Source organism: Megalops cyprinoides, chromosome 15 (assembly GCF_013368585.1).
Source record: "Megalops cyprinoides isolate fMegCyp1 chromosome 15, fMegCyp1.pri, whole genome shotgun sequence".
NCBI lineage: Eukaryota > Metazoa > Chordata > Actinopteri > Elopiformes > Megalopidae > Megalops > Megalops cyprinoides.
This window is the reverse complement of record NC_050597.1, coordinates 8,028,875-8,041,861: the sequence shown is the minus strand read 5'-3', so window position 1 is coordinate 8,041,861 and position 12,987 is coordinate 8,028,875. Positions and strand designations below refer to the sequence as shown.

Genomic DNA, 12,987 nt, shown 5'->3' with positions numbered 1-12,987 from the left:
TTACACCTTTGTTTCCTTTTTTCTCTGTGAAATGTGTGGCCATGATCAACTTACATCTTATAAATATTGGATAGGTTATGTTTCTGCTTACTTCTATCCAAGATATGGTACTTTTTCTGTACCAGTAAGTAGAGAAAAAGTACTCTGATACAGAGGAATACTATAAGAAATCAGAGGTTAAAAGAACCAAGCAATAACAGATCAGAGTGAAAGTCAAGTTTACAAGGTGGGAAACAGACTGCCCTGCTCAGTGCCACTGCGTTTCATATAATTTAGAACAAAGGTGAAAATTAAATATCCTCTGCCAATGTACAACAGAAGAATTTCTTTTCCTGCTGCAGCTGAATGAAAAGAATCATGACTTTTGGCTATGAGCAATGGAACATTCTGGGGTTTTTAGAGCCAGAGAGTTTGTGAAAAATGAGGCTGTGATCTTATCTTGCTCAGTCTCATGCTAAAGAATCAGATATGACATGGCCCCCTTTTGTATGCTGCGCACACTCTATCTGCTGACAAGATAGTGGCACACCACAGCGACGAAGTCCTTCCTGTGACGCAGTGTACTCTCAATGTAACCTAAAAATGCTGTCTTATTTCTGGGCCGTTTGTGCGCATCGGCAAATTTGATGCAGGCTTGGGTCAAGGAGCTGATTTAAAACTTCCCATCTCGGAAACTCTTCCCACAGACGTAATAATTTGACTGTCCTGAATATTTATTTATACAAGTTATTTTTATGTATTGTACATTTCATTATATTCTCAGAACAGGCTTCCCCACTGGGCAGGGAAATGCAAGTGCTTCATGCAACTGAAACATCCCTAATTATGAAATTGTAACACTAGGATACTTATCAGTGAAATATCCATTACCTCATTCACATAAAAGATAATTTTTCTCAAAGTACCGAATGGCACAAATTTCCGCTGGATTTTCAGGGCCTTTTTTGCCTGAGAGAGAATGTGACTTGACAGCATGTAGATAAGCTTGCTGCCATTTCCTTACTTCTTGGTCTGCAGAGTTCTCGTTATGGGCCGTCATCTTTTTTCCCCTTTTTCTCATAACCTACTTCTGCAATAACCTGTTCATTCCACTGATATTTTGGTGATGCTAACTGCCAAGTTACAGGTTGGCAGAGCATACCCTATACCTATGTAACTCTGAGAGTTAGGCCCTCTACCCCATACCTAGGTAACTAGAGAGCTAGCCCCTCCACCCTATGCCTATACAGTGCTGAGAGTTAGACCTAGTTTATCCCATGCCTATATAACTCTGAGAGATAAGCCTTTTACCCCATATCTAAACAGCACCAAGAGTTATGCCCTTTAATTCACACATATCCAGCACTGACTGTTGCGTCCTTTACACCACACAAACCACTGAGAGTTCAATGCTTTACTCCATACATACACAGTACCAGTCACTGGACACACCTGATTAAGGTAACGGGAAACATTCCCTCAAAGACATTTTGACCGAAAGACTTATACTTAAATGCTTGGAATTTGTTTCTTAGATAAATATAAATAGTGAAGTTGATGCCTATGTATAAATTTATTTTCCAAAAATAAAATATTTTTGGCTTTGAACATTCTGAAATATAAGACAGTTTTGATTTATTTAACACTTTTTTGGTCACTGCATAATTCCATTTAGCTTATTTCATAGTTTTGATATCTTTACTATTATTTTTTTTCTCTTTTAAAATGTGGAAAATACTAAAAATAAAGAAAAACTCTTCTATGAGTAGCTGTGTCCAAACTTTTGGCTGGTACTGTACAATTATGTCCTTTTGGGGGTTTCCTACAGAAATAACCACAATGTCCCTGAAGTCTGACTCATTACTATCATTCTTTACCATCTAATTTCACTTAAACATACAGAATTTGCAAAGATTCTCATATGGCAACACGATAATCACCCAAACTGAGACCATTATCATTTTCTTCCTTTTTTCTTCTTCTTAGTTTTTCCTGCCAGCATTACGTCATCACGAATGCTCTGACGTACCAATCCACGCATTTTACCATTTATCTCTTCCTATGTTTAAATAATAATAAAAGATTTTCATTACAGCTAATTGCACGTCACTTCTTCTACCAATTGGCAAAAAAGGTGTTGCCATCATCATGGTTGTCCATGGAAGTTAGCTAGCCAAGTAGCTACATAACTAAGATCTAGCCAAAAAAATTGTAATAATGCTACTGGCAGTTTAACCTCAACAGCCCTAAATAACTATAAAGCCGCTCCGCTGTCAGCCATTAGTGCAGTTAAGGTAGTGCTAAGGGATGCTGTTCAGAGAGGCTAGGAAGCTAGGGCACATTGGCACTGCCATGTTAAATTTCTGTTTTCTTTCCACAAGGTGGGGTGTAGTTCTTGCGGTACACAGGGACCCAAGGGAAAGTCCTTGTTATGGTTGACAAGGCCTGACCATTGTTATTTTCTAAGTATGTTGTGTTCAGTTGTGTTTTATAACTAAATTGTTCTCCAGTCGGTCGCTCACCTGTGGTGAGAGGCTAACGTTACAGGCGCCACTCCCAATGAGTGTTGTTACTGCCACAGTTGATCCCATCAATCCAGGTAACGTTACCACACATCATTTGTCCATAAAATGTGATGTATATTTATACTAAGAAACAGGCCAGGTGCTGTGGGGGTGCATTGCACCCCCAGATGGACCTCAGTACACCCCCATATCCCACTGTCTACATAGTATTTATGACTTTTTATGCACCCCCCCTTTGTATTTCTTAGCGCTGAACCTGCTAAGAAATACAGATTTAACTTTTCAACTGAGTCATTAGCTATGTTGCTATCATGCCATATAGCCATATCATTAGCTTAATTTTATTTTGGCCATTTTTTCATTAGTTGTTTATTTGGTGACTGTTATGATAGCTTAGTAAACTGCTCATTCAGTTTTGTAAAATGTAATTTACATTCATTCATTCAATTAATTAGTCTTCATTAGTCTATTGTATGCAGACAACACCACACATACAACGCAAAACATACAAAAAATTAATATCATATCACTAATCATATTTCAAAACAACAAGCAAACAAAAAACTGTATTTGTCACCCAAGGTACGACTTTAACTCAAGTCAGAACATGGTGCAGGGTCCTTTGGTGGATAAATGCTTTCTATTTACCAGAGCCTGTTATAATTCCGCAACATAAACCGTTTCTCACGAGCGCCTGAAGTTAGGAATACAGAGAATTCCAGCCTCCGTAAAACGGGAGGAGGTCACTGTAAATCCCGCCTTGTGATTGGTTCAAACGGACCAAAGACACAGTTTTATAAATTTAACGAAAGAATTTAGGAAATACTCAGCAGGTTTACTTTGGAAAAGTGCAGGTCCTGTTTGTATGAGGCAATGTGGCCCAGACTGTTTAGTGTAACGTCTTCATTTAAATATCAATAATTTTAATGGCCGACCTATTTTGCCAATATTTTTTTTTTCTGACTTACTACGGAAAAAGGACTTGGACTTTCTGTATGATGCATGTTTTTTTCCTGTTAACTGAAAACTAGTCACACAGTCATACCGTTGAATATATACAGTATCTGTGGCAGCTGGGTTAAAGCGCTAAGGCAGTCATATGACATGACTGAATCCCAGGGTCACATGACTAAGGAAGCGTTAGGAAAGGGTTTACAAGGGATCGTAATAAACTACGGCCATATACTTTCTGGAAGCAGATTGAAATGGTGAGTATAAACCGAAACAAAAAAGGGCGTAAGGTGTCGTGTAAACACAGAGTTATTGATTCACTGAGCGCCGCTCTTGATTGAAAGGAACATTTTAGCTGGCAGAATTCCTGTTTTGATTGTTCATCTTGAGGACACAGTGTGTCTGATCAAGTGCTGTTTCCTGCATGTTTAGTTGGGAACAGGAAGCTTCGAGGCCCATATTATTCACTATCTACTGTAGTGCTTGACAGAACTATACTCCTAGATCGGATGGTAACAAGTGTTTTTTTTTTTTGCGAGCGCGGTTGATTGGAGAGCTAGCGAGATAGCATAAACACCGTTAAATCACACCATTAGCCGCCTAGCTCGCTACCTTGCTCGCTGTTTTGCTGCCTCAGCTATGGTCATACCGTAGCAATATTAAAGACAGATTTTCTGCAACCCGGCTAGCTACAGTTGTGGAGAGCTACGTAACTGTTACCATTAGCTAAGTAAACGAACACATGAAGCTGGCTACGTACCTGAATATTAAATTTCTCATGTTAAACAAAGCTTTGGGATTGCTTGATTAGGGATATGCGTAAATAAATGGTTTCGTGATATTCTGCACACGTGGAAGGTTGGTGTCAGTTTTATGCATGCAAAATATTTGTTATACGTTTTGGAACAGCTTTATTGTTCAGTGTTAGCCGAATAGCTAGCTAGCTGGATAGCTAGTCTGCCTGTGACAAATGTATATTATAATGGGTCGCAAAACATTCATCACACTAGCCTGTGCCCAGTGGGCATAATTCCAGGGTGCTAGCCTCAGTGTGCGTTTTTTACACATTTCAAAATCACTGAAGCTGATTCTCTTAAGAGTCAGTGAAAATACTGCGATCATACTTGACAGTAATTTACGCTTTTGTGTTGCTTATTTGACCTGTTCAGTTACTTTCAAGTGATTTCAGTCTACATGACCAAAGTGGCTCGCTTTTTCAATTTTAATTTGTATAAAGACCAGCATGACGTTTGACATTTGTGAATGATTTCTACGTAGTGCCCGTTTTATCCTGTGATCTTTAAGAGGTTATTGATATTAGCTGCTAACTCCGATGCATCATAACGTGTAATATTGGAGCGGACTAACCCATGTAAACTAGTCTGTGTGATTGTGAAATGTTGAGAGTTTATTGATTTGTAAAATTTATCTTGACTGTCTGATGAAGCATCCAAAGGGTTTTGTGTTAGAGGTTGCGTTTCCTGACACATTGTTTTTAGCTGCCCGGCCTGAAGTGACATTCTGCTGTTTTTCCTGTGTTTCAGAGTTTCCTCGGAGGGCTATTCGGTCCCGTGTGTGAAATTGATGTCGTCCTCAACGATGCGGATACCAGGAAGACGGCAGAGCTCAAGACAGAGGAGGGAAAAATGGAAAAGCACTTCCTCTTCTATGATGGAGAGTCGGTTTCGGGGAAGGTAAACCCATGTTCCTCAGCTCCTAGGGGAAACAAGCTGCTTTGTAGATTCCTGTAGACACATGTTTTATTTGTATTTTTCAAGAGCATACTGTGTCAGCAAAACTCTTTTCTAGGTGTGGAAACAAGTAATTGATTACCCAGTGAGCTATACAGGCATTGACTGTTCAAATACTGAAAATGCTATGACTGTATTGGATATTATGTGTACTGTATGGGCTATTATTTCTCATGTGGCTTGGTCAGCAAGGCATTCCCGTTGAGCGCAGGCTTAGCCCTGTGGCCTAGGTTGGAAACCGGCTGTATCATTTGCAGGCAATGAATGGGATCCCACAGCAGCAGAACAAATTGGCTCCATCCTGCTGGGAATAGGGGTGGGTAGATCAGCTATGGCTATTCCACGTCCTCCCAGCTCTCAGGGACTCTGTGATATGTCAGGCACCTGAGAGTTGCTTGGATGACGTCAGTGGTGTAGCACCTATCCTCCAGAGACCATCCCCTCCACTGTATTGTGCTATGTCAGTGTTTCTCAACCCTCTCCTGGAGTACCCCCTGCCCTGCATGTTTTAGATCTCTCCCTGCTCCAACACAGCTGATTCAAATGATCAACTCGTTATGAACTCAGTTATTAGCATATTAATGACATTCCACACATTTTAGATCTGTTTCATTACTACTCTGTGCATCAGGAAATTGCAGCATCCCCAGCAGTATATAGCAGCCATGCAGCTGTGTTAGCTATATAATTTTTTCTCTGTGTCTGTAAAAGGAAGTCCTGGAAGATATTTGTATTGTAAGCTCTACATCCTCTTCAGACATTCACCAAACTACAGTGAAATACTGTTTGCATCCATTTGTACATATGCCAGTAAATATACCTTAGTGCTCCACTAGTGAACCAGTCAGCTTTCAAATTTATTGGCACAACAGGCCATTCCAAAATCTTACTATCAAGCCCTGCAGTTCATTCCTGGAACAAACTAATGTATATATGTACTGTGTGTTATTATTGCCTTACTATCAAACTTTTATCCATTGGTCTGCTCTCAGGGATGTGTGTGTGAGGAATTGTGAAGCTGAAATATTGACTTGCTGGACTGCAATGTGTGTGTTTTCTCTCCAGGTGAACCTCACTGTGAAACAGACAGGGAAGAGACTAGAGCACCAGGGTATCCGAATTGAGTTTGTTGGCCAGATCGGTGGGTTTCGAGTCCTGTGTCTTTGTGTTAAATGACATGATCCATGAAAAGGCTTTCAGCACATTCTTGAGTGTGTCTTTGTTGGGGTGTCTGTTTGTGTGTTTTGGAGAGAGGGGTGTATGTGGACTGGGTGTCTCCTTTGAAGACGTATTAGCCACTCGTGGTAAGGCATGCTAAGGAGATAATATGTTGTTGTGAGGATGACAGTACTTTGCAGCCAAATAACTTCTGTCATTTTGGAAGAACCTTGAGCTGTGGTGACAGAAAGACAGCCCTGTTTGGCACTGAGAGAGAAGCTCAAGGGCCCACCTGAAGGAATGCAGAAAATGCAAACAATTTATTTGGAAGACTACATTTGCAGGGAAGACTGCCTCATTGTGTGTGAAGTAGAACGTTGAACTAACAGTTTATGCAAAATCAGCTGATTTTACTGCAAATCAAGCCCTGTAATTAATCTGACAAGATTTGTTTGCTAGTCATTTTGCTTGAGGGCTGTTTGTATCCCTGTGCGCTACATTGACAAGACTCATCGACTCTGCTGTCGAAATCACGCTTGCTGAATCTGCGGACCGTTGTCCTTGTAACATACGAAAACGGGAAGGCTAAAACACTGTAATGTTTCAGACCTACCTGTTTAAAATTTCCCTTTGCCCCGGCAGAGCTGTTCAGCGACAAGAGCAACACGCATGAGTTTGTGAACCTGGTGAAGGAGCTGGCCCTGCCGGGGGAGCTGACGCACAACAGAAGCTACGACTTTGAGTTCATGCAGGTGGAGAAGCCATACGAGTCCTACGTGGGAGCAAACGTCCGACTGAGGTGTGCTGGAAACCGCCCCCACCCTCCTCCAGCCTCCTGCATCGTTGTTGTTTTTATTCAGAGGAAAAAGGTTGCATGAGAGCTGGAATTTCCCAGCTAGTTGCATATAAAGCAAGAATATACAGCTTTTATATGTCAGTATGTAAAAGTGTCGCTGTCAGGTGGGAAGTGGGTGTTACATGCATTCGTGTGCATGTGTAGCTAAACAGTACTGATGTTAAAATCTTGAACTTATAAATCTGTAGAAGTCAAATCAACTGTGTTCCCTCCACTATAGGTACTTCCTCAAAGTGACGATAGTTAGAAGACTATCAGATCTGGTTAAGGAGTATGACCTCATTGTCCATCAGCTGGCCACGTACCCCGATGTCAATAACTCCATCAAGATGGAAGTGGGCATCGAGGACTGCCTGCACATAGAGTTTGAGTATAACAAGTCCAAGTAAGAAGGCTGCGACCTTAACCCCACATACCAGCATGTAGTTGCTGACCGTCAGTCATATTCACATCCCTACAGAGTTACATTGGCATCAAATTTGTACCCTTATTTTTCCTCCGACATGAACTTGCCCATTGAGAATTAAAATTGACTCAGTGCTACATCTCCCTCACCCATGCATTTTCTCTTTTATTTTTAACCAATTCTAATAGTCTCCAGTAATGCATTTAAGCTTGTCACCACCTCAGCTCTGGCCCATAAACCCATGTGGGAGTGCATGACAAGGCAACTGCAGTCCTCCAATACATATGCACTCTTGTGCATGCCGTTTTAACTCTACAAGTCCCATAATGCATCTGGAGGCAAACGTTGTCTGAGGATAGGCATTTGTTAAATTTTACATTCAGTCCATTTATCCATGGATAACTGTTATTGCACTTCAGTGCACAGTTCCCTTAAGCACTCTGAAAAAAAGGCCACCTGTACATTACCATTTTATTCTACATTCAGTTCAGTTATCCATGTAAGACGCTAAATTCTATTGCTTTTTTATACTCAGTGCATGTAAGCGTTTTGTGATCAAGATCAACATGCACATGGATGTCTTATTTTAAATGCTGCAGTGAAAACAGTCATCTACGGGATGGTCTTCACTCACATTGCAATTTTGTATGGGGCCCAGCGTGGGTAAAAGGGTCAAAAACCTCCTCATGATTTGAGGAAAGTTAATGTCAACTTTCTGATTTTCCTTCGCAGGTACCACTTGAAAGATGTCATTGTGGGCAAAATCTACTTCCTGCTGGTGAGGATTAAAATCCAGCACATGGAGCTACAGTTAATCAAGAAGGAGATCACAGGAATTGGTGAGACATGAGACAGAGAATAAACACAGACGGGCTATTCTAATCAAACCGCTCCACTGCTACAACCTGCCCCTATCAGATTTCACATGAACAAACTCCTAAATGATAGCCGTTAATTTCTGAGAATGGTCCTATGGCCTGTACGGGAACAGAAAATGTTTACTTGACTTGGAATGTCACCCTGCCATAAATGACAGTACTTTTTTCGTTTGGAACGTCAGGGTTTTTCCAGACAAAATGCCTGAATCATCCAACTTGCATTCAGGTGGTTGTTAGATGAGCAGAAAATGTAAAGAACTTCAGCTAGTTTAAAGGATCACAATAAATTGCTTAAACTACTTAGTTTGGGGGGTTTTCACGCTGCCATGTGACATTCTATGAAATAAAGCAGATTAAGACCTCTAAGACCGTGTACACACATACTTAAAAAGGTTTAGAGTGCACTTTTTGCACCTTTGGTGGCTCTGGCTGCTCGCATATAGAAGTTATTCACCAGCTTGACTGCTGGCTTTGACCTTGGCCTTGGAGAATAATGAGCTTGTTAGTATAGTGTTTAGGATTGCTTCATTAGGATTCACCGCAGTCTGTCTGAATTGCTGGATAATTTCTGTATCAGTGGATTTAACCTGCAGCGCTGAAACATTGGCATGGTCCACTGTATGCACTCCAGTGTGATTATAAATTGACTCTGTGGTCAGCTGTAGCAGGTAAATCATTTAATAACCTGTTCGATACTTCCTATTGACTAATTCATTTCTTCTTCATACAATATGAACGGCACAGTAGCTGTAAAAATGAGGCTGGTTAAGCAGTGGGCTCATAACTCATTGGTTTTGACTTCCGTTTTGTTAAAACTGAAATGTCTGAGGTGAGACCGTGCCAGTTTCTGCTGTGCAGTGTGCTCATGTCAGTTGTAACTTAATTATCCCACGTGGGGAAGTTAATTTAGCATCTTAGTGTGTAAAAAAATAGCAACTGACAATATGCACTCGCTACAGTAAATAAAGTAAGTAAAAGTAAAATGTATACAACCGTAAAACAGTATGACACAGTTCAGTACAATCACAGATACAGTTCAAAAGTGCATCAGTGTGTGCAAAGTCACTTGCAACAGAAACAATTCTTAAAGAGAAGTGTAGTAACTGCTAACTATGACACAAAAGATAAACACATAAGTATGACAGGACACAAGCAGTATATTGGCATATCCTAGCACTTCAGCTAATCCAGGTCTGTGAATGTAATAAAAGTGCCATGTTGTGAATGCAGGTATACATTTTAGTTTTTATAACTATAGTTAAAAATGATATCTTGAAAGCATTACCCTTTGAAGATCACTTTGAAGCGTGCTTCAGTAATTTTGTTTCCTCGCCAGGACCAAGCACAACTACGGAAACTGAGACGGTTGCGAAGTATGAGATCATGGATGGAGCTCCTGTAAAAGGTAGGTAGTGGAGCATGGGAGATGGAAACATGATCAGCCCACAAGACTTCTACCTTATTTGAAAGTTATTTTCACCTTTCACATTCATAGTATGACATTCATGACATTCATGCTGATGACCAAGAGTCTCTTTTTACAGGAGAGTCAATTCCTATTCGGCTGTTCCTGGCCGGCTATGACCTCACTGCCACCATGAGAGACGTCAACAAGAAGTTCTCTGTCCGCTATTTCCTCAACCTGGTGCTGGTTGACGAGGAGGACAGGAGATACTTCAAACAGCAGGTGAACAGCACCAGGGTAGCAGAATGCTGTGGTTGTGATGGAATCTGAATAATAGGCCTATTTTGAACTCGGAGGCATTCATAACCACACCTAGCACAAATGCAGCTGATACATTAAAAATTTCTCACAGTTTTGGTAAATTTGTTTGCTTTGTCATATTATAGCATTCTTTCAGTGCAGTCAGGGATCTGTGTTCATCATGGAGGTTGTAGATAAATTAATGAGAGTGCACTGAATTGATGTTTATTGTTAAAGATATTTTTGGAAACTGTCTCAGAGCTGCATCTCTAAAGACGGGTGTGTTCTCCCCATCTCCAGGAGATCGTTTTGTGGAGAAAGGCCCCAGAGAAACTAAGGAAACGCAACTACCACCAGCGCTACGAGCCGTCCGAACCCCGGCCAGCCCTCCCTGCTGAGCAGCCAGAAATGTGAAAAACCCAGGGAGGAGGGGCGATGTCTCTGCAGAGTAGCGAATTGGAAGAAAGGGTGGGGGTTGGGGGGGGAATCTGCAGAATAGCCAATTGGAAACAAGGGGCTGGGACTCTGCAGAGCAGTGATTTGAAAGCAAGGGGGCGGGAACTCTGAAAAGTAGCAAATTGGAAGCAAGGAGGGGAAACGCCATTGGTCTGAAATAAAAGTGAGGCAGGCCAAAAAGTGACCACATGCCACCACCTCGCACAGCCGCCTTTCACACCGCCTTTTTCCATCCACTCTGCTGTCGAAATCAAGCTTGCTGAATCTGCAGACTGTTGTCCTTGTAACATACGAAATGGGAAAACTAAAACACTGTAATGTTTCAAAGCAGCCATTCCTTTTATACCGCACATTAGAGCCTCCCACACGAAGAAATACACTTAGTCATGCAAGAAGGTCTAAACAGGAAGAAATCTATACAACTAGTACAAAACTGTTTGTACGTCTTAGGAAGAATGTCCTAATGCATGCAGGCCGGTTAATTTCTGTGAATATAGAGTCATGATGATGTGTTAAAAATAGGCCATGAGTCCCGCCTTTAAAAGTACACATTCTGACCACAGCCATGTTCCCACGGTGCCCTTTTTGAAATCATTGAGGAGATGTAAACAAGTTATATCAAAAGTCTAATTTATTTAGCATTTATGTTTGTGAATTATATGTTATGTTTGTTTTTCCCCTCATTTAACAAATGCTGTGTTGCGAATGGTTTTCATTTTAAAATTTCAGAATAAATTTATGTTTGAATTGATGGTGTTGCAAGAGGCATTTGAGAATATTCAGTGAAAGATTTCAAGATTTCTGAATATTTTTGAAGCTTTGAAATTTTCTGTTATTAAGATTTGTCCAACACCCACCTCAGATCAACTTAATTGAACTTTAGAGATGCATGAAGATGTTTCACTTCCTCTGTTGCACACCATGCTATGTGGTGGAATTATGTATGGGAACTTCAACTGACTTTTATTTTGTCAGTTAACTTTTGTCTGTCTTGAGAAGATGAGTAGCATTAAATTTCAGTGGTTAGGAATGCACTAGTGCATAGATAAGGCCGCAGTAAATTCGTCCTTGGCTTAGTGTGGTCTTCAATATAAAGGACCACACAGGAGCAATCTCCAGTCCTGTTTTGTTGTGTGTAAGTGCCTGTAAGGAACCAATGAATGGTTATGCCAAATACTCCTCTGGTCACTTGCATGTTCTCCCCATTTTTACAAAGATTTAAACAAAGTGAAATTTGTCAATATTCGGAAAAACTGTACATAGAATTTATCCATACATTTATTCACCTGTACACAATAAAAGTTTCAAATTTCTACTGGTAAGTGAGCTGTACTATTTGGATATCCTCCTTAAAAGTGTCACAAGAAAGTTCAAGTTTCAGAATAGGCTGCTTACATGTGATTGTGCTGCTCACAGCATTCTGTGCGTAAAGGTGGTGTGATGTTGCAGCACTGGGGATATTAAGATATTGGATTGGCAGGGTGAGCAGTTCAAGTAGCAGGGGGGAAGTGATAAGGAATAGAGGCCGTTCTGTTACAAAGGGTAGGAGTAACATGCTCTGGGGTGTTTACTGTAGATATAGTATTGTAAGCCGTTTACTTATACTGATGTATATTTATTTAGTACACTGAATTTTAAACATGTGGAGGCATACAGGACAGATGTAGAGATATTTGTGGAAAGTATAGGAATAATATAGATGTATATTAGAGCATTTGTTGGTATGATAGAAATACCAACACAAATATTTCATATGTATAAGCTATGGAAGGCATGTATGTACACATAATATTAAGAACACTGATGGCAGGGGTACTTTTGTAACCGTGGGTGTCTGGAAACTTGAGGTTGTGTTTGGGTGTGGATGTTATGCCAAACGTTGTGAAGTATCCGGTATTGTATGTGTGCATGTATGGTACATGAATCATAAACGCCTTTATCTGAGTCATAGGGGTATACCAATCGACTGTCCTAATTTAAAAAAAAAAAAACGAGATTTCTTCACATCCGGAGCAGTCATCTGTTCCAACAGAGATCGCTGGGTCATTTCCTTCTAGATGCTCTGACATGCATTACAAGCATCCTTCATTTATTGTTGATCTTGAGATGCTAACTCATGATCATGCTGTGATCACACAGATACCATGGGTAGTACATCGGTCTGAGAGTTCGTGGAACTCATGTGTGAAGTCGTGTATTTTTCTGCTTCCGCCCACAAATACTTAAACTCTCCGCATTACTGAGGGCATGCGGAACCCGGAAATCATACTAAAGCATGTTACCGACACAGAAGAAGAATGAATTTGCTGTTTACAGTACATT

General features: G+C 40.6%; 1 protein-coding gene across 1 annotated transcript; it reads left to right on the top strand.

Annotated features, from left to right (window-relative positions):
• The first annotated feature begins 3,629 nt into the window (after window positions 1-3,629).
• Window positions 3,630-11,338, top strand: vps26a (VPS26, retromer complex component A). Its single transcript, XM_036546610.1, has 9 exons — window positions 3,630-3,712; window positions 5,000-5,149; window positions 6,272-6,347; window positions 7,007-7,163; window positions 7,441-7,605; window positions 8,359-8,465; window positions 9,841-9,909; window positions 10,049-10,191; window positions 10,510-11,338. The coding sequence occupies exons 1-9, from the start codon at window positions 3,710-3,712 to the stop codon at window positions 10,621-10,623; spliced, it is 984 nt and encodes a 327-aa protein (XP_036402503.1). The 5' UTR covers window positions 3,630-3,709; the 3' UTR covers window positions 10,624-11,338.
• The last annotated feature ends 1,649 nt before the right edge of the window (window positions 11,339-12,987 follow it).

Excerpts from the sequence above, each read along its gene's own strand:
- vps26a (XM_036546610.1), top strand. Across the intron at positions 8,466-9,840 it reads GAAGGAGATCACAGGAATTG|GACCAAGCACAACTACGGAA; the intron begins GTGAGACATGAG and ends TTTCCTCGCCAG. Across the intron at positions 10,192-10,509 it reads GGAGATACTTCAAACAGCAG|GAGATCGTTTTGTGGAGAAA; the intron begins GTGAACAGCACC and ends CCCCATCTCCAG.